Below are 26,523 nucleotides of genomic sequence, written 5' to 3'. Positions count from 1 at the left end.
CAGGAGGTGCAGTGGGTCATCTGTCCATTAACGTTATTAGTACGTGCCTGATAAGCCAGCTGTAACACACCCTCCAGAGAGCTCGTGGCTCTTCTGCAGTTCAATTTCTTGAAGTTTTCTCCTTAGAGATTTATCAGCCAGCTAAGTCTTGACAAAATCTTCCTGTCAATTTGGACTCCACTATGATGCTCTTTTTCTCTTACTTTCATCACTGCAGCAAGTTGTTGTGGAATCCAGGGTTAGCCCCTAGGCATAGGTTAAAGGTTCTGTTGCTGCTCTTTCTTGACGTCTGGCTACCATTGCACTGAAGTACAGACAGGAACCTCGGGCCTACCAAGTATTGTCTTCTTTAAAGCTCAAAATGTTCCTGTTAGGAGGAAGTATGCTTTCGTATTTTATCTTGGGTTTAATTTGATCTTGATCTGGGCAAGATCAGCACGTGTTTTAGAGTTGCAGTGGTGCAGCCAGAGAGCTCTGGTTGCTTGGTGACAACAAGAAACACAGCAAATGGGAAACAAGCATTTACGTGAGTTTGAGCTATTGACATTGCAAATGACAATGCCTTTTATCCTAAACAAAATGCATTGTTGTTTACAATGCCAATAACTTAAACTCGCGTAAATGCGAGACCTATTGTATTGCAAATGCTTGTTTAAGAAAACAATTGAATGAATATTCAGGATACTGGGTTCAAAAGTTTCATTTAATTTAGGCCCTGCCTACCTCGTTGTCTGTGCTTCCATGCCGCTAAGCGCTGTCGTTTAAGTTAATCTGTTCCCCTCTGCTGATGTAAAATAGTAGTCTTTCTTTTGAGTTTGCTAAGTATTGCGGTTTTTCGTTTTCAAAATCTGGTCACTGTAGTGTGTCACTCAGGAGCCCTCCAAGTAAGACGCCCAAGGTGGGAGGGGAGGGATTTGAATTGGGACCATTGCGTGTGTCTTTTCATGGATCACTTTTGCGCCACCAGCTCCCTAGTCACTCCACATATGAAGATATTATTATTGTTACAAGATGTAACTGTTCTTTTATAATTGCGGGGCATGCCTGAAATCGGAACCGGAGACTGACTCAACTGTCAGTCTTCACTCGGACACGACTCTGTAAACAAAATTGTGGTGAACCTTTTTTAGGTCTCGCCTGTCAATGCACTTGTGCATTGAGCTTGCGAGAGATATAGGGGCTTATCGAGAGCTTAACCAAAACGGCGATTTGATGCTGTGCCCGTGAAAAGCCAGCTCAATGCGCAAGCGCATTGACCCAAAATGCGCTTGCACATCAAAGCCAGCCATCTGCTCCCCAGCTTGGTGCCGCCAGCAGCTCTTCAAAGGTATCCGCTCCTCCCCTAATTATTCACTCAGCCGTACTTTCAGTTTCACGGCCGCCAGGCCGTGTCTCGTTTCAACTTGTTGTGACTTTCTGCCCCTATTAGACTCGTATCCGCTCCTCCCCTAATTATTCACTCGGCCGTACTTTGTTTCATGGCCGCCAGGCCGTGTCTCGTTTTAACTTGTTGTGCCTTTCTGCCCCTATTAGACTCGTTTTCTCACTGCTTGTTGAGTTAGTCATGCCTTCTGCATTTGCACCAATCAACTCGGTTTTCTCTTCTCCCAACAAGGCCCCTTAACACGCACTCATTGTCTGGAGTCTAGAAGCAGCGAGCCTTATTACTCTTGGCGCTCGTATTTTCCGTTCATGTAACAGGATTGGGAACTTGATTTAGTCCTCCGCCCTCCCCGGACTTCTTGAGCTGACCTTTTCTGATAGCCCCAGCCGGACCTAAGCTTTGCACATACCTGCTCCACTGGAGCCGATCAGCAGCTCTTCAAAGGTATCCGCTCCTCCCCATATTATTCACTCGGCCGTACTTTCAATTTCACGGCCGCCAGGCCGTGTCTCGTTTTAATTTTCTTGCTTTAGATTTACCTCTCTAATTTAATCTTTCTCTTCCCATCTGTGCCTCTTGCTTTCACTCCTTTTCCCTCGCCCCTTCCCTGTTTTCATGTCCATCATTTTGCCCCTCTCCCTATACCCGTAACATAAACAGTTTATGTGCAGATATACGTTTTATACTTTACCTATTTTGTGTAGGAGCTACATGAAAGGGCACACAGTAGTTGAGATCATGGGGTCACATCACTTCCAGACCCAAGCTGCTTTCTCTACCACCACCGATGTTTACCGTTCAAGTACTTTACTATCGTGAAATATTGCCTACGATTGTGAATTGAGTTATTGTTTTTGGGAGCTCGTTTCTCCTTCTCCCCATCTCCCCCTCTGCCTGCTCTCCTCTCTCTCTCCCTCAGTTGCCGGTCTCCTCCATGGCAAACAAAAGTTTGATATAGAAATAGGACTATACACGTTCAATTTCACAGTTTCAGCTTCAAGTGTTTCTGGTTCATGTGCGAAAATCGCAGAAACCTTGTGTAAATAAGCATCACTGCATTATGCTTTCAGTTGTAGGCAACACGGCCGGACAGAGTGCAAAGTGTATTATTTGGGAAGAAGTCACATAAAGTGCACTTTAGCAGCAAGACTCAACAAACATGGATCGCAACCTGTGGTGCGCGCGCACCACAGAGGAGCCGATGCGGGAATCGAAACCAGTGGTGCGCGATCGCACCACAGAGGAGCGGGGGCGAGGAAGCCCGTCGTCTGTGCCGCGCTGATGGGCGTCCTAGACACCGATGGGAATGGGCAGAGCCTTTTCCCCATTGCATGGCTTATTGAAGAAAAAAAAAGAAAACGCTAAAGCCAATGGAAGCCCACAAAAGCAAAACCACACGCACGAGCTTGTGGTCAGCTGTCAGAACCCCGTAAAAGAGGACTCGCGCTGCGCGACAGTGCTGGGCACTGCAACGCTAGGCGCGACACCTAAAAAGGGTGTGTTTTACTGTTCAGGGGAAACCTATACTAGTTAACTGAAGTAATTGGGACCCTCCATCTCCTGCCCTCCACCGGTTAAAGGGACATGTAGGTTGTTGTGTTCACCTTGGAAAAACGATAGCTTGCAGTGAAAAGCTGGCATGTTTATTTTATTTTAATTTTTTTAAAAAATTTATTGGCTTGTGTATGTTAATAATGCTCAGTTTGCAACGGGGAAAAAACAAAGGTAAGTTGGTGTGAGAAGTTGGCCTGATATATGATGTTCACTAGTTCTAGTGATCACCTTGTATCAGTCCAAACAACCCTTATGGTGATTGGTTGTAAGTCCACCTTATAGACCAGCTATCCTAATGGTAGCATGGACAAAGCCGTCTTAGGCTAAACTCTTTTGGTATGTGAAGCCACCTGTTTTACCACATATAACCCCTTGAATACCAAGTGAAAGGACACCACACAGGCTGTTCTGAAAATAAACAAGTATTTATTAACTAACATACACCTCTGAACTCTTTATGAGGTCAGAGGGCTAAGCACATGACAAACTCTTAGGAAAAATACGTTTACGTTGCACGATTTACAATGGTTCCCTAGGGGCACGACAAACCATATACTAAGTAAGTGGAATGTGAAAGTCAGTCAAAGGAAGGGAGCTGTCCAGAGGCTGTAGGATCGCTGGGACCACGCTATACTAACTTGAGGTAAGTACTAGGAGGCCGACGGAACGCGTGTGCAGAGTGTGAACTCACACGCGAGATGCGTACAAACGTCTATGGACAGTACAGTTTTAAGAAAAGGTGAGTACGGACGTCCCTGACTAGATAGGACCAAAACGACTGTGGAGCTGGACACTAGGAGAGTCAAGCTACCCTTGAGCACCGAAATGCTCGTGTTACCTCACCCACAGGCTGCGGGTGCATAGGTCCCAAGTCGTGTCGGGTTCCGGCGTTGAAGTCTATGGAGCCTGGAGGAAAAGATGCTGCAGGCAGTCAGGAGGAAGATGTCCGGTGTGATCCAAGGGTGGATCAGTGAAGAGAAGAACCTGAAAGCAGAGGGGACAATGTTCAAAGTCACTAGCCAGTGACTGGAGTGGAACCAGGAGTGGAACCAGATGTCGTCGTCGCGATCAGGTGAAGGTGGACGCTTGTCTCTGCAGCCACGTGGACCAGGTGGTGTCTTTGACGACCAGGATGGAGGTACGAGCTGTCCCAGGCAGGCTCTGGCTGTCGGCGGTGTCGTCTCCGGATTCGGGTTCAACAGGCCTTGGCAAAGGCAACCCACGCGGTGAGTGGAAACGGCGTCTGGAGTGGACCAGGAGGGTCCTGGGTGCTCCTCTTTTGGAAGGGAGCAAGGGCCAGTCTGGAGCAACCAGACCAGCAGTGAAGTTGTCGGAGTTCGTCGTCTAGGAGGTCACTAGCCAGCCGGCAAGTGACCAGACAACACGTCGAGCAGCAAACAGGCAGAAGGGCCCCACGCAGATCTCGTGGATGCTGGAGGGCTGGTCTTCGGCGCAGGAGCTGCTCGGGTCGGGGCTTCTCAGTCCCCGAAGCACTTGGACGAGGATGCCTCTGAAGTCGTGCTGGAGCGAAGTGCTGCTTCTTTCAAGATGGCCGGTCCCACGTGTCTCGTCGCACCCACGGGTCTCCGCTGTGCTGCAGATGTGGGTAGAGGTCGGAGAGGTCTGGGAGTCCGGGTCTCGTCGGGCTCTGAAGTCTGGATCCTTGCAGGAAGACGACAAAGGGAAGCCGCTGTACGCTGATGGTGCCTGCTTGTGCAGGGTGGACACTCCTTGCCCACAAGGGAGATTTCTTCAGTCTTCTGTGGAGCAGAACGTCGAAGTCCAGAATTTCTTCTTGTAAAGTTGATCAGGATAATCTAATTTGGAATGGGACCAGCTCCTACCTTTATCCGGCTAAAGGGGGGCTGCACTACGACTAGGTCCCTCCTCTGGGTGGGACCAGGAAGGGGGGTGGTTACACCCCTTTTCCTTTGTCCGGTCTTGCGACAGCTCTGGGGCTGGAGTGCCCCAGGAACTGGTTTAGACCGGTGTATGCACAGGGACACCTTGTGTGCCCCAGGCATGTCTCATTCCTTTCAGCCCTGTCCTACCTAATACACAAAATCCTGTCTGGGGTGGTGCTAGCACCTCCCAAGGCAGGAAACCCTTTGTCCAAGCCTCCCTCACTGGAAGGACTCCCAGCAGCAGGAGGTCAGACTTGTGTCTGTGGTGGCAGCATCCATTGTGTGATGCTGAGGCTCGAGTTAACTTTAACCGGGGTTCACAGTTACATACATGTCGTGTCCCTCTAGAAGGGTGGAATGCTACCCCCGTCGCCAGAATTGGCGAGGGGGTAGTATTCCAATTTGTATGACACCTTACTCGACATGTTTTGATAATGCTATACCAAAGTTAGCATTTAACCGCGAGGATTATAATGCACTTAAGAGTATATGGTATAGCGTTATCATGGAACAGCTATTAGGACTTGGTTCCGCAAGCTGCAAACGGGCTCAGCTCATGCCAGAGCACCATCTCACATAATTCCAAGCACTCTGCCTTCAGGATTGATAAGGCCTTCCATAGGAGTGACTGATAGGAATATATGTGTCCATTTTAGGTTTAGATATAGGGAACTATATTTAAAGCAAAGGGTGATTACACCACCTTGCTCCAGCTGTCGTGCAGCCAGTTGTGTCTGTTTAGATGGCCAGCCAGGGGTGGCATAATACATGCTTCAGCCCCTGGTAGGCCCTGGGTACACCTATGCCCTGGGTACCTAAGGTACACTGTACAGGGGCTGATAAGGTGGCCCAGTACCAATTGGTAAATGCACCTAAGGTACATGGTTGTCAATTTAGAGAGAGAACAGCTAGGCTGTGGGTCTGATTAGCAGGCCCACAGCCAGGGAAAGTTGTAAACCAGTGAAGCAAAAATCGGGGGTGACCATAGGATTGCAGACCCTACTCTCCTACAGTTGGTACAACAACATGGTCAGACATATTAATGAGCTTCCCCCCTCTACAGCCATGCACACCTTATCCTAATTGACATGCACCGGGCTTGTTGAACAGCAAGAGAACCCCGCGAGCTAGTGGGGACTAGACATACCTGTATTGTGGGCCAGCAGCCAGTCTCCTCCCTGGTGGGCTGGTAAAAAGTTATGTATCATTGGACTAGAATGCCATTATTAGTGACCACTCACCTCAAAGCGCAGTGTGGGCTTGAAGTAGCTATTTTCACTCCAGATGTGGTTACATTTTGGCTATACCTCTGTAAACTGAGCATACCTGATGACGGACAATGAAGAAATGTGGAATACTTCCTGTAGACTTGCAGTCTTTCAGTACACAAAATGAAAAACTATATACAATTGTATGGCAGTAGGGAACAATACGCAAAAATAGTATGCATCACAATCTATTGCTTGTAAATTAATCTAGCATATGCTCTAAGGTTGAGATACAACTCCTGCCATTGGTTGTAACAAAAGGTATACAAAGTATGCTAAACAGTTTTCCTCAATAACTCTCAACCTGAGCAACTCTAGAGAATATTGAAAGTCCAATCAATAATAGCTTTCCAAAGAATATGTTGATTTCTGTATCTTCTTTATTTTCTTCAAAATAAATCCAGTCACTGGGTACAAGACGCCGAAATCTGAAGTGACCGATACGAAAACGAGCAGTACTATAGCGGATGATAAACCTTTTGGGAACTACAATTAGCCTGGAATTAAAAAAAAAAAAAAACCCAGAGGAGGTTACATCTCGAGCAGAGGAACTTGATATTGAGAATATCAACCTTTTAAGATATCTATCCCTAAAGATAGTGAGATTGCCCTGACTAATTCATTTGGCTGTAAGGCCAGACGAAACACGTGTTGGCAAAGATCAGTTGGCTATTTGTACATGAAGATAATTTGATGACTTGCACCCAGTGACTGGATTTTTTTTAACCTAGCAGTCTCCTAGTAGGCAGACATAGCTGGTTAGGATTTCCTTAACCCTTTGGCTGCCCTATTGATGTATATGTACATAACAAACGTGTGTCTATAGTTGGCCTTTATGATGTGTATACATAAAAATGTTGAGCCCCAAGGCCTGGCACACCTTCTATAATTATTTTGCCCTACGGACAGGATGCAATCTCCTGTTTGTTGTGGGAGGAAATTTGCTAGTACACAGTCACTTCTTGCCATGTTCAAACTCCCAAGTGAAGTACATACAGGACAGGAGTGCATATTTTCTACATATGTGTTATCATTCTGAACCCAGTTGATGGTAGCTGTTGCTTTTGATCACGGAAGAGCAACATAATTGATCAGAATTAATTCACTTCTGGTGAGGAATATGGAGGGTTGGAATAAATAAATTGGAGTTGAACATAGAATATTTGATGACTCATCTTTGATACTAGCGTCTGGGATCCGCTCAATTACAACACAAAGCCTAACTAGAGATGATACACCCGGTTTTGAGCATTTACTTACAACCCTGATGAAGTCCATTTAGGACAAAACGCGTTGGCTGGGCTGAATTCATGTTTACATCTACGAAAAGAATAGAAATCAATCAAGTTTTTTCATCAAGATTCCGTGGCTCCTGTGTATTGCTAATGTACACTCCCGTAATTATGGGTTGGATCATTTATATATTTGGACTATATTAATTATGATGTCTGGGCATCATCAATGATGGAAATGTGAAGTTTCTAAAATAGATTAATGATATAAATAACACAAGTGTAGATAATTGACACTCCTGTCCTGTATGTGCAAAGTAGGTTTGTGTAGTGATTTGTTGGCGGTAGACTCACAAACAGTTGAATGTCTGGGTCTAACTAATGAACTAATACGGATAAATATTAGTGCGACTGCCCTATAGCCCTACTGCCTTTTTGTCCAAAGTGAAGTAGCTGGTGTTAACTTCAAGCCTCCTTATTAATGTGTGAGACATCCCATGTAATTGGAAGAATTAGGAGTAATTTCTTAGGCAGGATAAAGTAGATAGACTGGGATATGAAAGGGGCTAAGGGCATTCATCACTGCCTATGTCTGCTTCCTAGCTACACCTTCCCAAACCCCCCAGTACACCCACCCCATGGTCTAGATTTTCTGGAGGTGGGGAGTGCAGGATGAGTAGCGCAGCACAAACATTCACTCCCACAACAGAAGAAATCAACTAGGAAGTTGAGGTACTAGGATTGGTCCTATTCTATTCACTTCCATTCCCATGTTTGCCATAGCTCTTTGGATTTTTTCTTCTGCTAAATGCAAGCAGAATCTAACTCCGTGCTGGGTCCTGACACAGCTCCTTCTTCTTGCAATGCGCTCTCCGTGATTGGCATTGTGAACGGAAGGAGCCATATGTCTGTGCCTCAGCGAAAAAACAGTGTCTTGGTACCTCTCTGGGGCCAAAGAGATAGTTTGGTACACCAACAAGAAGCTGTATCATGTTTGGATTTTTTTGTTTGGCTAAGAAAAAATCCAGAAAGCCTCTTGGCGGGAACAAAGAGGCATTTGCCACCACCCACTTTAGCTAACTCATTGCCTCAACCAGCCACACAGTCCAATTCCCACCCCAATCCCTGTGTATCTTTAAACTCAAAATGTCATCTTTTTTCTATCTGCATCTCTTTCTGCTTCCTCCCATTTGTCCCCCCCCCCATCCTCACATTTACTGGAGATAGCAAGATAGATTTGCCACTGGTCTGTGTGCATTAGGTAATGTGTGAAGATCTTGCTGGCAGTGATGGATGCATGGCTCTCCATATGGATTAAGAAGAATTTGACCCCAACGTGTAAGTCTCTGTTTACATTTTTAAGCTGTGACTTGAGACTATCCTATGTAGGGCAGATTCAGCATTTTTTTTTTAAAAACCTTCCAATTTCTGCTTTTTTATTCTTTGTCTTGGTATGAGGGCCAGCATTTGAAGTTAGCTGATCTTCTCTGAGGCCGTGATTTTGAAGCAACATAGTACAACCCAGGCCACTGGAATTATTCAGCAAGGGAGGACCAAATTATGTGGCTGCAGTTGATGCGGCAAGAAAATGCAAATTATGTGACATAATGTAGCACATTTTATGATAAGATCAGTTCATTTTATTTTTACACATTTAAAGATTTCCCAGACAAGGGTTTCACCTTCCTAATAGTTTAACACCCAAATACAGCAATATGCAACTGAAAGGTGACAGTCAACGTTTGAGAAGTGCCTTTTGCTGCACAGCAACACGTGCCGCTGCATTTTAGTAACTTTTAATCCATTCGAGATAGAAACAATTTTTATGTAAAAATGTGCAAATTATGCAGCTGATAATAGATTATGTGGCAAATACGGTGAGCGAATCCATCATTGTGTGAAAAATGTAGAAGCTGCAGAATTGCAAATTTCTAGAAGCCCGGAGTATAACATGTTTTTCATATTTGTATGAATGCTACTAAGCCTCTAATAGAATTTCAAAGGGTGTTAAATCGTGGTCTCCTTTCCTATATTAAGAACAGTATAAAAGAGTCCCCTCTGTATACTTACTTAGTGTGTTTTGCTTATAATGTACTGATGGTTTCACTTCCAGGCATGTGGCGTTATTGTGGAGCTGATAAGAAGCAAGAAAATGGCGGGCAGGGCTGTGCTTTTGGCAGGACCTCCTGGCACCGGCAAGGTACATATTCATCTTTCTGTTTTTTCCTATGAGAGACTTTTTTATTTGTGGAGCACATAAAAAAATAATAAAGTGCTGTGTTTAAGGCAGAATGGTGTGGCAGTTGGGCATTCATTTGAAAGCCAAAAAGTTGTTTTAATTAAAATAAAATATATATTCATCCTTTTGTATAGCAATAACAAAGCCGCCTTGGTCAAGCTCCTCATTCTAAGGGAAAATCCAAGTGGATAATTGCATGAATAGCTATTTGAACTATTCATAACACATTGTAAATCTGTGGAACTCAAGAGGTTGTCTTTCCATATTCTACCCAGTGTTCTCCCTGTGGCTGTCACTTGTCAGAGAATACTTTTATTTTCAGAACATTCCATTGTTAATTTAATACCGCCAGGGCTGACCTTTCTTGAGATCCGCCTAGCTAGAATCACTGGGGCAACGTTTGTAAATGGAAGAATGTATAATGTATACAGCTAGCGCTTTGTAGAAGCGTCTGTTTAACCCCTCGTTTAATTCTTAATTCATTTTACCCAGCAGGAAAGTTAGGTACAAACCTCAAACTGTAGTCCAGTTTTAGAGCCGTCTCTGGTACACTGTCAGAAGGCATTCGGCCATCTAGCTCCTCTTTTGCCTCTTTTCCAGAGCAAACATTTTAGAGCTTAGTTTATCCAATTGAGACACATCTTGAAAACATATGTAGCCATGCTCAACGCCTTGTTCTCGCCGGCTCTCATAACTGCTTGGGCTTTTTTGTGTTGGATCAGCATGTACTGCAGTTTTTAAGAGATTGCCCCTGCTCCTCTCATATTCTTCAGAGGAACTGTGGCTTACAGAATGTATTCTTGCATTGAGTTTTTTATTTCATCCATTATATTAAAAGTAAGGGAGCAGGGTAGGTAAAAAGTGGGAAAATGCATCTGGAATCTGCAAATCAGTCAGCTGTTGACACACAAACACTGACTGCAATCCTATGATCTGCTAATTCAGAGAGTGCACAACCGGGAGGCTGTCCTTGATGACACAGGTCAGCATCACTGCATCAAAAGACACACTTCTCTGGCTCACCCTCTTGGCCAAGCAAAACCCACAGGAGAATTTGAAAGTCAAGTTGCGGTCCATTTGAACCATAGCAATTTATCAGGAGATCAGCTAAGCCCTTGATCCCAGTGCTTAACCAGTCTCGGTTCTTCTGAGTGCACAGCCTGCCGGGATTGCCACCACTGACTCTCTTACATTATGTAGTTTCAGCCAACAGTTAGTTTTAGGTGACTAAATGCTTCAGTACCTTGGCTATAAGGACTGTATTTGAGTTAGACTGAATGGAATGGTCAAAGTAATGTTTTTTTGTTTTTTTTTACCACTGTATGAATTAAAGGTAATGGCATTTTGACTTGGTTATTTTCATCACCTTCATGAGCAGAACTTCAAGTGGCAAGATAAGGGGCCCATTTTAGACGCAGTTGTGAGGATGTCTGTGGCTGCTGTTGTGATAAAGACTAGAGTTAGGATTTAGGGGCGACTGTTTTTTTTTCCCATAGATTTTGTGGGAGGTTGTGAGACCTGTGGTAAGCTGCTGCTGAAATTGGTGATTTTTTTCGACTTCGGTATGGAAGAAAGGTTGAAAGAAATTGCAAATGGTTTCAGTGGCTAGGGCACTTGATTAAAGATGTACTCAAAATATGTTTGAATACCATCAAACCTTTCTGGATATTTCTCGAGGCATTGTCTAGGCATACCATGAAGTACTTAGTTGATTTGGATTGGAAGAAGGATGGAAGGCAGCCCTCTGTGAGTGAGATGTATGCAGTTTGAGCTCATCTGTGAATAGCATAGTTATGACTTACTGCACACTTCTTCAGCACTCTGCAGCATGAGTTTGCGTACCAGTCATTGGCAAACTGCACTCAGTCAAACCTATATCCATTTAAACTTTGTATAATGTCGAATGCACTGTACCACAAACCACCCTCTCAGTGGCAAATACATGATTTTTGTGGCTCCCTAACTGTCCTGTAGTGCCAACAACAGTTGCTATCCACAACTAAGCTTACTCTTTACAGAACAAAAATAAACAGTGAAGCTATATGTGGGGATGGGAACAGACTCACAGAGACAGGTACTGCAGGTACTGCTGGTTTTATTGTTTTAAAGATGCGCCTTCGCTGAATCACTTTCTGGTAATAGGGAAGGGGAATCTCTGACTCTGTCTCCGCAGTGGACTGCCTGTTCCTTCGCCTCTCTGCTACCGCTCCGCTCTTCTCCCGGGGACTTCTGGGTCTTGTAGTCCGGAGGTCAGCCGTGTTACCTTCTAGCTCGGGTCTCGGTATGGAAAGGAAGATGCGGGACAGACTTTAGTCCTGGTGCAATTACATACAGTGTGGGGGAAGGGAGTGAGAGTCACACGTGTATAACCAACTCCGAAGCGCTATGGTGCCGGTTCAGTGAAAGGGAGGGGGGGTAGTGAAGAGAAATGCCGTGTGAGTCTCAGGGAGGCTTAGCCCACTTACGTCCCGCCCAGCCCGCAAAGCGTGACCGTACCTGCGAGAGCCACACTTCCCTCGAAGTGTGGCTGGGCGAAGCGCCTTCACGTTGGTCTCCTGGCTTGTCGCTGTAGTCGACTCGTCTCGCTCTGGGCTCTCCTTCGGTCGCTTCCTCCTCCTCTTCCTCGAGGGTCCGAGCACCTGTGGCGTCCCCACTGCCTGCCTCCGTTCTCCACTCTCCTTCTCTGCTCCCGTACTCCACTCTCCTCCGTCGTTCTCCTCGTCTCTCTCAACTACTCCGCCGCATCAGTTTGATGAACACACCTGTGTGTGTTCAAGGCTGGGTTTTACCTGGATGTCGTGGGCGTGTTCCGGCATGAGTTCCGCCCAATTAAACAAACAGTGCTCCTCTGGAGACCCAGCCTCGGGTTCGGGTGGAACGTCCTCCTTTCTCTTCCAGTTTTCCAGTTGCTGTTCAAAAAAAGGTAAAAGCAATAGGGCATTGTTCAAAGAAAGTTGTTGTCTGTCGTGCTGTATTGGGTCATCCGGTTCTCCCCGTCACACAATACCAGCTTTATGGAGGTTGCTGACAATGCATCTATAATTTCACTGGGTCTCTTGCAGGTCATGAGAGTAAATGTTTTGTCTTTGCTAGTAGCAGTACCTCATCCCTTGCTCCATTATCTGCTGTTGCCCCTGGTTACTATTAGTGTGAAATGATTGGTTTTGCTCTCCTGTAATGCAAATTTTAAAACATTGGGCATATACAGTGCTTTATCAAGCCCCTCTCCCCTTTGACTAAAATGCTTTCATTGAAGAGTCTACCTTATTTTCAATCTAACTTATATACACCCCTACTCTAGCATTGCAGGTGTAGTGTGATCTTTTTACAAGGTGGTGTATTCAAAATTACCAATTTGTGTAAAACTATTTTCCTTTCTCCTTGTCATCAACAGACTGCTTTGGCTCTTGCGATTGCCCAGGAGCTGGGCAGTAAAGTCCCTTTCTGTCCTATGGTTGGCAGTGAAGTGTATTCCACAGAGATCAAGAAAACTGAAGTCTTGATGGAAAATTTCAGACGTGCTATTGGTGAGTTACATACCTGGGTAGATTAAGACTTTGTGTGCAAGCTTTGGCTCTGAAACTTTGTGAGAGTTCTAAGTCTTGAATCCTCCTTACTGGCCGATTGTTTACTGCAGCTGGGTAATGCATTACTTTTGATCTTCATGAATGAGCTTTATAAGTGCTATTCCTAGCAAGATAAGCTCATTTGGTCATCCTTTCATCTAAGACTTTACAGTGATAATTATTACTATGGACTCGCAAGCAAAGTTCTGTCACTAAACTTGTGATACTAGTGTTAAAATTAAAATAAGGGAAAAAAAGTATCCCTGCCGTACATTATAAGGATATTGCAAGGAATTCCAGAATCCCTTAGAGTAGCAAGACAAGACCGAATTCTTAACTGTGAGGTGGCTTGCAATATCCTTCTCATGCATACCAAGGTGTACTTTATCACATATAATACATGGTTACACGGCCACCTTTACCACAAATCACTTAAAACATTGGTGCATAGCTCTCTCATATAAACACATGTTTTAGAAACAGTTCAGTATATGTCTTTTCTTTTTTAAAGCTGCAGTTGCTCAAAATGTGTAGAAACGTCCCAGAAAGATTCTAGCTGTTCTCTAACCATGGCGTCAAAGATAAACATATTCTCTCTGCTTGTCATTGTAAGTTATTAAACTAGAGCAGAAGAAAGAAAAGCAACGTTCTGTTTTTGTTGCTTTAAACAGCTCCTTCAAATTTATGCTCCGTCACCTGACCTGCCTTTCACCTTTCCTGTTGGCTGTCAGCTGGCATTGAGACGTCAGAACTCCACTGTGATAACTTATAATAGTCCAGTTCTGAAGTAATTTATCTATAATCGGCGACGGGGTGCGTCTCTAGTAGTCGATTATAAAGAAAATAGATACTACCGTTTATTCAGATATTACACCATGTATTATGTTTTGCATACTGCGGAAAGGGTAAAGGTCACTGAGTTGTCACTGGTTTGGAGGTCCTTTCATGCTGAGGCACTTGTAGACATAGCTGCCATGTTTTCATATTCCTTTTGTGTATAATTACTGTGTTTTCATTGTGTTTGTGATATTTGATGACGTTACGTGTGATACTTTGAGTGACACTTTATCAGGACCATTTTAATCGTAATTCAATGTTTGAGCCATTATGCCCTGGCATGGATTTTGTATTCTGAGAAACGCCAGCTGTTGACAGTCTATTGTGTAAGAGAGTGGAGATTCATAGGAAACCTCCTTTTTGATGCTGACCTCTAGGAAAGGACCCTAAGTTTGTTCTGGTTCCTTCTGTTAGCTGGTTTGTCGCTGGTAGATAAGGGATCTGTCTGTAATAGAGACTATTGGTTTCATCATGTCGCTCTACAGTGTCCTCCCTCACTTTTCCTCTTAGGTAGCCTTCTGGGTTTTTTTTCTCTCAGGGTAAACCTTCCTCCTCCTCTGCATTCATTACTCTGCACGTGTGAAAACATCAGTTATACAAGCACTGGTCAAACCAAGGAGAGAGAGAGGGATTTGCTATTGTCAGTGACCAGACTTGTTGCTGTTGCCACTACTGGCCTCCGTTGTCCAGTTCTCACCTCCCCACCACCCTCTTACTGGGATGGGAACGGACCCTGCATGGTGAACCGGTGTGTACTCCTGCCTTGAGTGCCCAACTGCATATGAAATGGGCGTCACGCTAAGCTAGTATTTGTGCAGCAGCCGTAGGCCTTTCCCCGGCTATGCTCTGAGTTATGTGAACCTCAGACTCCTGTGCTGACATTCCATGTGCATGTTGAGTGCCTATGTGTGCAATGTGTGTCCTACATGTATACCACTGCGTGTGGTGAGAATCTTAATATTATGAGCAGTGACACAGGGTTTAGACTTGGCATAAGACTGGGGATTTATGTAGCTTCCCACGCAGTTGTAATATATTGACTGCCTGGGGGTGGGGATCTAGACACTGATATAAAGGAGGATCTATGCGGGGTTTGACCTTTGTTACTGCTATAGGAAGGCTGATGACAAACTGGTGCAGAGACCCTTGTTTTGCTCTCTCCTCCTGTTTTGAATATTCCTGCTTAGAATCTGCATCATTGCTCTCACTCAAGGTACCAATCACCTTGCACAAAGGCTGTGTCGAGGAGCAGCTAGAAATTACATTTGAAGGAGAAGCAACCCAAACCTTTTCTGGGACTGTAGACCAAGGATTCACATCCACTGTCTGTAAAATGTGTCAAAGTAGCATCTCAACCATACTATTTTGTTCAGTTCCAAGTTCTTATTGATGAAAGAATTGCTCTATAGAATATTCTAATGACAGACTGCTGGGTGACCAGGGGTAAGATAAGTCTGATGATAGTAGTTAAATTGGGTATACTTCAGACAGGGGCTCGTGGACACTTTACACACTTCTAAAGTGGCGGGTCACCTCGGTATGTGAGCTCCTGATTATCTAAATTTGCCCATTTGCACTTGATAGTAGGGAAGAGCATGGTGTCCATATCAGGTAGCGCTCTATACAGCACCAAGATCGTCTGTCTTTCACTACCATGGGTTGGTGAGGTCTGCAAGGGTGGAATGGGTTCGGGTTCTGTTAGTATACCTTTCACAGTCTCTAGAGTGTTGTACTGGCCCTCCTCAATGTAATACGGTTCTGTGAGTTCCTGGAAGGTTAGCAGTGTTCTTTGTACATAGAGGTCGCCCAACGTGGTGAGGCCAACCTCCCTCCATGGCCTGGTGTTGTGGTGTTCAGTCCATCTGCGGAGGAACGCAAGTGCTCACAATGGTAGACTCTGCAAAAATTACAGAGGGTGACGTTTGAGCTGTATATACATGTGCCAGCAGTGCGTTTGAGCTGGATATATATGTGCCAGCAGTGCAGCCCGCTGGGATCCATTAGCTAGTCTATTTTAGCCCAGTCCCCATGGTTAGGGAAAGTCTAAGCCAGTGCATCAGCCAATGCAATTGAGCCGCTGCGCTGTATATTTCTTAATTTGGTGCTCCCAAACCTCCTTGCTCTGGAAGGGTGTATAGCTTACTAAGCGTTATTCCCTTCCGGCCGGTCCACAAATCACATCTGAGAGAACAGAGTGCAGGTCCTTAAAGAAGCATTTGGGCAGGTAGACGGGGAGGGCGGGGAAGTGGCAGAGTAACCTGGGTAATACCAATATTTTAACTATTGCCACTCTGCCCATAGGTGATAATGGTAGGGAGCCCCAGAACGCCAATGAGCCACACATGCCTGCCAACACTGCCCCAGATCTCCCTGTGCAAGTTAGTCATTGGAGAGGCAGATATTTACCCGCAAGTATCGTATAGTTTTGGGTGCCATTCCAGGGTGAAACGGGCCGTGCCTCCCACTGCATTTCTGAGTTTATGCCTGGGGAACAAGTAGCATTTTGCCCAATTGAGTTGCCGACCAGAGGCTCTTTCAAAGTCTTCTAGTGACTCCATCATCCAAGGGAGGTCCCTAATCACATTTCTGAGTTATACCAATGCCTCATCAGCAAAAAGTGAGATTGCTTCCCAAGCGTTGCCACTTGGGATCCTCCATTGCATCCCTGCAGGCATAAGAGGCCCACAAGGGGGTTTATAGTCAAGGCAAAAATGATTGGTGAAAGTGGGCAACCCTGCCTGGTGGCCCTGTGCACTCCGAACGCAGAAGAGATCTCCCTGCCAGTGCAAACTCAAGCCACTGGGGTTGCTTAGAGCTCTTCAATCCAGAGCAATATTTCCTGGCCTCGCCCCATTCTCTTCAATGCTTCCATTAAGTAGGGCCATCCTAGGGTCTCAAGAGCTTTCTCACTGTCAAGTGATGGGGCTGTGTGTGGTGGGGCTCTAGTGGATTTTCTTATGAGTATCAGTGTCTTCGGTTTAAGAATGTATTCCTTTATGGGATGAAGCTCTTCTGATTGTGATGGACCATGCTGAGGAAACCACAACAGCAACCTATTTGTGATGACCTTACAAAGGATTTTGTAACTGGTGTTGAGGAGGGACAGCTGTCTGTACGAGCCCACCTCTAGCGCGTCAATTCCTGGCTTTGGCAGGACCACGATCATTGCATCACGCATGGACGCCGTTAAAATACCCGCATCTCTGGGCTATTGATACAACCGGGGTAGTTTCAGATCAAGAGTCATTCTGTACTTGGAGTAAAACTCCACTGGGAGTCCATCCATCCCAGAAGATTTGTTATGTGCTATATGTTCACATTTGAGGCAAGTTTTTTGTATTGGCCGTACTTCTACGTTGTGCGTCTGCAGAGCGTCCAGTCTTGGGATAGACCGCCTATCCAGGTATTCCTTTAAGGGGGAATCCCCCATTCCTTCACTCCCTGGAATAGTGAGTTTTAGCAGTAAAGGAAGGTTTGGTTAATGTCCCCCTGTGTGTTAAGTATTTCTCCTGTGGAGGACCTAATGGCATTCACGTGGGATTTAGGGGTTTCTGACCTTAAAAACCACACCATCACATGTCCAGCTTTGTCCTCTGCATGTTGTCTAGCTACATATTCTGCGTAATCTAATTTCCGAGCCTGGGCTCCAGAGCCGTATGTTGTTTCCAGAAGAGGGCAACATTGCCTTTGTTGCCAGCAATTGTTCCCGCCAGCAGCTCAGCTTCTCGTATCGCATGCTCTAGGTTGAAGATCTGTGCCTGTAGTGCATGCTTTACTCCATATGTGGTTATTGTGCACAGACCCTCCTATAAAAACGTCCCACTCCATTCCTGTATTTGAGGCAGTCCTCTCCTTTTCCTCGAAATAGTGATGTGCAAGCCTATGGTGTCTCGGAAAACCCTATCCTGCTGTGCAGGCATGTCTAATTTCCTTGTAGGCACCGGTGCTTGAGGTCTACCCCACTGTATTTTCATTTTTGGGGGACTGTGGCTGGAGAGTGTAAGTATTTAGTAGCTAAGACCATGGGCACCATGGTGGAGTTACATAAAAGGAGGTCTATTCTGGTATACGGTTTGTGAACTGGGGAGGACAATGAGTTCTCTCTTGTGGTGGGGTGAATGGAACACCAGATGTCATGCATGTGCCTGTAGGTAAGCCATTCCCTGAGGACATTTGCTAGTCTGAGCGCAAGTATTCCCTGTGGGGGGAGAAGGACCTGCACAAGTAGGTGAAATGTTCAGCATTAAAATTCCCTCCGCCGCCAGGTAAGTTTGTTAGAAATTATTGTTGAATACTATGGGGCATATAGAGCTCCATCAAGGCAATTGGTGCCCCATTGAGCGTCCTCTCAACCGCCACTTATCTGCCCTTGGGCTCCATGACTTTACAGCTTATTGCCTACTGGACCTCAGGAGCCACCCAGAGACGCACCCCTTTAGCATACACAGAGTAGGGGTGATAGGCTTGGCCCTTTTTGCAGGGTCATCCCTAAACTTTTTGCCTTCCTCCTGGTATTTTTTCTGACCTGGTGTTGGTGGTTTTAAGACTCTGGGCATTTTATCACTGCTGTCCAGTAGTAAAGTGCATTTGCTCTCTATGATAAACGTGGTAAGATTGGTCTACACCTGTTTGGCGTATTTAATTGACCAATCAGTCCCTTGTAAAGTGGTATTTCATATACCAAACGCCAGTAAATTAAATGCTACTGGTGGGTTTGCTGTGCTGCTTGCGCCACCCACCAAAGTAGCCTGCATTGCAGGGCCTGTGCACACAGTTTACCGCAGCTGTGACGTGGCGCATAAAGTGGGTGCCACGTCTGTGACTCCCCTTTTACTACATATCAGTCACGCCTAAGATAGGCCCTAGCTAGCCCTATGGGCCAGGTGCGCTGAAGGTAAAAGGTAGGACATGTGCCTTAACTGTGTGGCATGTCCTAGAGTGACAAACAGCCATTTTGGTTTCTAACTACCGTGAGGCTGCCCTCTCATAGGAATGCATTGGGAATTCCCTGATATGTGTTTCAGTGGTAATTCCGGAAATGAGAGGAGTAGCGTGATCAAGTTTGGTATGTTTGGAATAGTGGTAATAAATGCTGCGTAATGGTGTTCACAGATCTATTATCACTATTTTAGAAAAGTCACTTTTAGAAGTGGGCATTTCTGTGTGCTATGTGTCTTTGTGCCTGCCTGTTGTGTATTTCATGTCTGGCTCTGAATTACAGGGTCTGGGGAGGTGCAGTGGCTCCAGAGGGGCTGGGTGAGTCAGCGCTAGGCTGAATAGGCCGAGCTGCATTTGGAGTACTGGGAGGAGTAGCACCTAACCCTGACTAAGACTGTGCCTGCCTTCCACAATGCTGGCTCCGCCCCCTGTGGTGTGTCTGGGGCCAGAGCCTACACTAACAATGGGGACTGTTGTGCACTTGTTAAGTGCTCCCCAGAACTGGTTTGGACTAGGTCCAGTGTCAGGGCAGAACAAAGACTTGCATAGGTATAAATATTGGAGCAGGGACCCATGTGATTGGCTTGTGGAACTTTTGGTTATCTGCTGAAGCCGAAGGACTGCTGAGGAGGAGGAACCGCTGTGGGACCCAGCTGCTGGCCCTACGAAGAGGAAAAGCCCCAGTGAGTGGGGCTTACAAGGCACAATGTTGGTGCCTGCTTGTTTTCATAGCTGCACCGCCAGATTGCGGGCAGCGGTGACATCTGGGGCATTTGGTGTCTATGGAGAGACACAGTGAGTTGCACCCTTGCCCCCATGTTCAGCATAGGCCTTTTGGGGCCAATATTCTGCTGCATCAGCAGCCCAGTGGCCAGTTTGAAGGCTTCATGATAGTAGAGCCCTGACTTTTGGGACAGAGGGCATTGCGGGGAAGCCCAAGACGGGCCCCCGAGGTCAAGGCCAGCTGGCCTGATGGTCGCCCCTATGTTTAGGTGAGGCCTGATATGATAAGATGGTGTAAGGATCACCTATTGGTGCAATGTATGCCTAGGAGGCGCATAAGGTGTTATGAAATGATGCATTACTGATTATCTTTTCTGCCTAATGTGTATATGCTAAGTGTACTATTGCCAGTAATTACTGGTTGTTTTTAATTCACTACTAGTGATTTCGAATGGTGACAACAGTGACCAGATTGGCCCTGTAGTGGATTTAATCCCTGTAAAGTCATATCTAGTACTAGGTGGCACAGTGTATATATGTGGTTGCATTGTGAGAAGTTGGCCTGATATGTAGTGTTTCCAATTCTGGAACCACTGGGTATCAGTCCAAACAAACCCCAAAGATGTCAGGTTGTAAGTCAACCTTGTAGACAAGCTATCCTAGTGGTAGCATGGACTAAGCAGCCTTAAAGGCTTAACTTAAGAGGTCGTGTTAAGCGAGCTGTTTTACCACATACAATCCTGTAATCAAATGAAAGGACACCACACAAGTATATATTATAAAAATATATGTATTTATTTCTAAATTACTCCCCAGTACTCTTTATGAGGAAAGGGGCACAAGCGTTAAATCAAAAGCACTGTTACACATATAAAGTTGCACGTTTATGGATGAGGGCGGGTGGCCACTCAGACCATATATTAAAAAAGTGGTATAAGTAACACTTATCGAACAATGGTTAGGCCTAGGGCCTAGAGATTCGCTGGGAGCAGTCAGGACAAGCAATGAAGAAGTCGGGAGTAGCCCACAGGAGACGGGTGCAGCACGGAAAGTGCGGCGCGCACCAATGCACTGTCAATGGTGCGTAAAAGTCAATTAAAGTGAATTAAAAGATACTTCCGCTGAACCTAGGAACACAAAACTTTAGACACAGACCCTAGAGGTGTGTACCAGTGTAAAGACACCGGCGTTGCAAAGTTACCTCACCCACAGGCCGTGGGTGCACAGGGTCGAAGTGGCGTCGGGTTCTGTCACGCAGGTTCTTGGTGCTTGGAGCTGTTGCAGCTGCAGGCGCTGTGAAGCAGAAGTGTCCGGTGCGATCCAAGGGTGGATCGAAGTAGAAAAGTACCTGAAAGCAGAGGGGACAGAGTCTGGGTCACTCAGCAGTGACCAGGGTGGAACCAGGACGGAACCAGGCAATGTCGGGCGCAATCAGGCGGTTGTCGATAGGCTTCTCTCCGCTGTCACGTGGGCTCTGGGGCATCTGCGACGTCCAGGAGCAGGTCACGATCTGTCCCACGTAGGCTCTCGCCGTCAGCACCGTCGGCTTCAAGATTGCAGCAAACAGCACTTGGCAAAAGCAATCCACGCGGAACCGGGAGATTGCTTATCACTCGAACCAGGAGGGTCAGAGTGGGTGCTCCTTTTCACAGGAGCTGGTGCAGATCTGGAGCAACCAGAAAAGCAAGTCGGATTTCAAAGTTCGTCGGCACAGGGGCCACAAGCCAGCTGGCAAGTGACCGGGCCAACGCGTCGAGCGCACACAAGCAGAAGGGCCCCACGCAGCACTCGTCGAGTGTGGAGGGGTGAGCTTTGGTGCAAGTGGAGCTCGGGGCTGGGGCTTCTCAAACCCCGGTGTACAGCTTCGAGGGTCACTCGTGGGCCGCACGGTCAGCGTCTCGTGGCCTTTTCAAGATGGCGTGCCCCACGCTTCCGGTCGCCTCCACGGGTCTCAGCTCTGCAGGGACTGTGGATCGGGCAGGTAGAAGGCAGGCAAGCTTGATCTCGTCGATCTCTGTCGCTCGAGTTCCGGCGGGAACTGCAACAAAGCAAGGGTCGAGGGCTGGATGGTGCCTGTTTGCACAGGGTGGTCACTCCTTGACCACAAGGGAGATTCTTCAGTCTTCTCACGTCGTGTAGAAAGTCGAAGGGTCCAGATTTCGTTTCTTATGTTTCTTCAGGATGATCTGAGGTCCGTTGGGACTGCTCCCCCTCTTATTCGAATCTCGGGGGTTGGACATCCTGCTAGGTCCCCTCCTATGGGTGGGACCCAGGAAGGGGGTGGTTACACCCCTCTCCTTTGATCCTGGCCGCGCTGGGACAGGGGCTGGGAGGCCCCAGAACCGGTTTGGCCGGATCCTGCAAGGGGCAGCCTTGTGCTCCCCAGGCAGTGTCTGGTTTCTTTGAAACCTCCCTACTCCAATCCACTATCTCCTGTCTGGGGTGGTTTGACACCGCCCTGTGACAGGAAACTCTTTGTCCAGGCCTCCTCTGCCGGGTTTCGGTCAGCAGCAGGAGGTCAGACCCGTGTCTGTGGCAGGGGCATCCATTTTGTGGATCTGAGGCTCATTTTAAATCAACCGCGTTTCAGTAAAGTAACATGTCTTCTCCCTCTAGAAGGGTGGAATGCTACCCCCGTCGCCAGAACTGGCGAGGGGGTAGTATTCCAATTCGTATGACACCTTACACGACATGTTTTGATAAAGCCAAACCAAAGTTGCTATATAACCGCGAGGATTATAATGCGCTTAAGAGTATATGGTATGGCATTATCCCGGATCAGCTTAGGGAGTTGTTCCCGACAGCTGCAGACAGGCTCAGCTCATGCCAGAGCACCATCTCACATAAAACCACGCACTCTGCCTCCAGGATTGATGAGGCCTTCCATAGGAGTGGCTTACAGGCTATATATGTGTCCAGATATAGGTTTAGATATAGGTATACTATATCTAAGCAAGGGGTGATTACACCCACTTGCCCCAGCTGAGTGATCAGCCAGTTGTGTCAATTTAGATAGCCAGCCAGGGGTGGCAAAAGATATGCTGCAGCCCCTGGTAGGCCTTGGATGCACCTATGCCCTGGGCACCTATAGTGCTCTGTACAGGGGCTGATAAGGTGACCCAAGCCAATCTAGTTATGCACCTAGGGTACATGGAATCCATTTTACAGAGAGAGCAGATAGCCTGGGGCCCTGATTAGCAGGGAACCAGGCCAACTAAGTCGAAAACCAGCTAAACACAGGGCAAAAAATCTGGGGTAACCATAGTCAGGTAGCCACCTTCCTACATGCATTCTAATGTTTTTTATGAGTAATACAATGGCTATTTATGATATAACCTTGTGTGGGGTGCCTAGTGTGTCGCTGTTGTGTGTGTTGCGCAAATGCATTACACATTGCCTCTGGGATCAGCCTGACTGCTTTGCCAAGTTACCATGGGGGTGAGCTGGAGGTAAGCTGCTCTGCACCTGTGCGAACCCCTCTCTCAGGCTCAAAGCGCCACCTTCATTGCCTCTGTGCTGGGACACCTACCCCCCAGAGCAGTATTTACAGTGCGTACAGACTGCTGAAAATGTTTAATTGTGTTGTGCACTGACCGCTCTGGGGGCTAGAGATCACTGTTCGAAGAGTCCCTGTGGTAATTATAAAGGCAGAAAGTGAGGTTTATTTAATCTACTACTTATCAGCTTTAAATCTGTCAAACCTGCATTTTTATTCTGGCTCCCCACCTGTCTGAGTTTGTTCCTCTGCACATCGCTATGACGCTGGCCAGTAGACCACTTAAATAAAGTCCACACGGGCTAATCGGCAGGTTGTGCCACGGCAGCGTATCAAACACGAAACTGGTTGTACTCATTAGGATTTTTACCTCTAACCTTTCGGTGTATCCGAGTAAACGAACCACGGAGTCCACTTAGTCATGGGGCCGATAAGTAACTGAGGAACAGCTGCAAGGGGCGTCCTTTACTACGTCTGTTAATAGAATATAAATGAAACACAAGACTAAAAGGAAGGCGTTACAAGGCAGCGGATAAGAGCCTTCCTAGAGAACGGCACGAGACAGACTTGTTTGTCCTAGTATCGACCTCAAAATCGAAGACCAGGAACATGTCTCTCAGTAGTATCTACTTACTGTATTTTAGATTGCAAGTACATAATCTTTAACCCTAAAATATCTATCGCAAAAAAAAGAAAAAAATAGAACATTGATATTTTTGCCACAACAAATATCCCTTTGTTCGTGAGTGGGGACCGACAGGAGGACTGCCTCCGTCTCTTTGATTCCGTGGCTTCTGTCCCTATTGAGGGGAGTCCTGTTGATAGAACTTCTCCCACCCCTCTTCTCCGACCCTGCCACTCTCTTCATTTTGACCCCGTTGATAGTCTCCCAGTAGGGCAGCTTAGAGGGTGGGGTGACCATCTGCAGAACTATGGATGGAGGGGGCATTGGCACGTTGCCTGCCCTTCAATGCCAGTTTGTTGCGGCTCTCTGATAATCCACCACTGCGTATATGTTGTTGACCTTTGTACGCAGCACTGTCGGCCACTTGGGATGGCTTCAAGCAGTCCCTACTGTCCGGCACCTGATCCAGAGGCCACCACTGCAGGCCAGTTCGTAATGTGTCGGGTATAGGTTTCTGCTCCTGTCCTTGTTGAGGGTGCCATGTCATATCCACTGAGCCCTTGAGGTATGCTTTGCCGATTGCTTAAACCTCTGCTAGGCCAATAGCCTGGCTCCTTCTGGTGTGCAAGTGCTGTTTGGTGCTGCAGCAGTCCCCTGCAGGCGTATCCGGGTCATATTAGCTGTGGGTATGTTCTGTATAGGGTGTTCTGATTGTTAGTGTGTGTCTTATCCTGTTAGGAAGTGCTATTATAGCTCTGCAGTTAGTGCTCTGTATAACAATATCTGTTGAAAGCTTGCGGATGACGTTTCACGTTTTACATTTATATATGTTGCCTTTTTGAATTGAAGTTTCTTAAGATTTTGCTTTCACATTTAAATTTTCATGAACTGTTAGTGAATAGATGTGTATTTTTGAGAATGTTTGTGTGTCCATGGTGTGCGTTTAGTGCAGCGATCAAGGATAGTTTCTTGATTTTTCTAAATTTGCATCTTGGATTCGATCTTATCAGGAATATTGTTGGCTGTGGTCTCGGGACTAATGTTAATCGTCATTCAGTTTCTCCTGCGGTTCCTTGTGCTGCATGTAGCAATGCTGGCAGATCATTGAATCAGGAAGACGCGAGCACAACAAAACCACAAACCTGGTATCCTCTTCCTGGATTAGCTGGAGTCCTTTTAATCTTGAGTGGTTACATCCCAGGCCACATGCATAAATTCCTCGTGGAATAGATCCTTTCAGCTGTACACAATGGACTGAGCCTGCCTACAAATGAGTTTGATAAGTGTCCTGTGTGCATGTTACCACTATAGGGTATCACTGGGACGGCTTCTCCCACAAGCTCTCACCAGCAGCGACAGGAAGATAAATCTCCTCCTTAATCCCAATGCTGAGTAATAGTGACCCTTTATTGATTTCTGTAAGAGGGGTGCTTTCAGCATTATCTGGTCGGTAAGCTCATGTCACGGCGGCCTGGGCGGGAAGGAGGATGGAGAAAAGCTGTCCGAAACAAAGGGAAGAGTAGTCGCTGAGATTCCTTGATGCGATGAAGGCCGCTGTCAGGGGGTTGGAAATTTGAAGCTGTAGATGAAACTGGTGTCATCCATGTTGTCACATGGAGAGATAACAGGGTGGGGGGGAGTGGGAGGTAAGTCACTGTTAACAGCTGCCTGCTGCACACATTCCCTTGATGTCAGCACAGGGGAGTACCTCAAAACAAGTGCTGCTTTCAGTGACAAATTGAGGTTTTCTTATAGAACATATCTTCACCAAACTCCCGCCTTCAAACACTAGCGCTTATACCCCATGGTGCAATGATGTTAGTTTTTTTGGTTTTTGGAAGGATTTATTTAAATTATGTTTCGTAGAGTAAACCTTTCAAAAAATGCTGAGCTACATCCATCTGTTAATTTTAATTTTCCTTATCGCCTGATATTATCAGTTGTTTGTGCGTTGAAATTTGAGGTAATTGGGATATTTATTTTAAGGGCTATTTTTGAATGCACCCTTTGTTGTACAAGTTGTGTTGAAATTTGAGGTAATTGGGATATTTATTTTAAGGGCTATTTTTGAATGCACCCTTTGTTGTACAAGTTAAAGCTCTGCAGGCTTGGCTAAATCTGCTTAATTTCCCTTTAATCTCTCAATTGTAATTTAAAAACATGTTGCATCATTTATAGTCTGTGAGTTATTTTCTCATCAAACATTTTGACTTGTGTGAATCTTTGCACGACATAGTCAAAGTGATGAGCTTGAAGCGCATTTGCCTCTTTTTACACATGTAATGGGTTTATTTTAATTGTTGCGATGCTTTTTTTAATGTAACCAACCGTTGCTGGATTTTACTTTGAGGTTTGACAGTGCTGCTGATTCAGCACTGGAGCGATTTTGAAAATGTCTTCACGTTTTCAAATAAGCATAGAACTTTCACTGTTGCCAGACGACGATGGTGTAGGTTTTTTGTTTTTTAACTCCCTGTTTTTGCAGCTGTGACAGGTCGCTAGGGGTGACACCCATCGTGCACATTGTCAGTCTGACCTGCTCAACACACTTCAGAATTTACTCCTTATCCTTGTACTGTGTGATTTGGACCACACCAAGATGAAGGTTACTTACTTTCTGTGACCGCTCAAATTAAAGGTGCAGCGTAAATTAGGAAAACCAAGCTTGTATGGATGAGTAAAGTGTGCAGCCCAATGTATTGGCAAGTGGTATCAAGTTGACCGTCCTGTTGAGTGCACGTGCGTTTATCCATATGC

At 46.1% G+C, this 26,523-nt stretch overlaps 1 protein-coding gene across 1 annotated transcript in view; it reads left to right on the top strand.

The window, feature by feature from the left end:
- The window catches only part of RUVBL1 (RuvB like AAA ATPase 1), a 138,200-nt gene that overhangs the window by 12,237 nt on the left and 99,440 nt on the right, over positions 1-26,523 (top strand). The window contains exons 2-3 of the mRNA XM_086939288.1: positions 9,456-9,542; positions 12,976-13,108. Coding sequence (XP_086795414.1) covers positions 9,456-9,542; positions 12,976-13,108 — 220 coding nt within the window. The remainder of the gene's footprint in view (positions 1-9,455; positions 9,543-12,975; positions 13,109-26,523) is intronic.

This window comes from Lissotriton vulgaris, chromosome 9 (genome assembly GCF_964263255.1).
Source record: "Lissotriton vulgaris chromosome 9, aLisVul1.2, whole genome shotgun sequence".
NCBI classification, from domain to species: domain Eukaryota; kingdom Metazoa; phylum Chordata; class Amphibia; order Caudata; family Salamandridae; genus Lissotriton; species Lissotriton vulgaris.
This window is presented reverse-complemented; position numbering and strand designations above follow the sequence as displayed.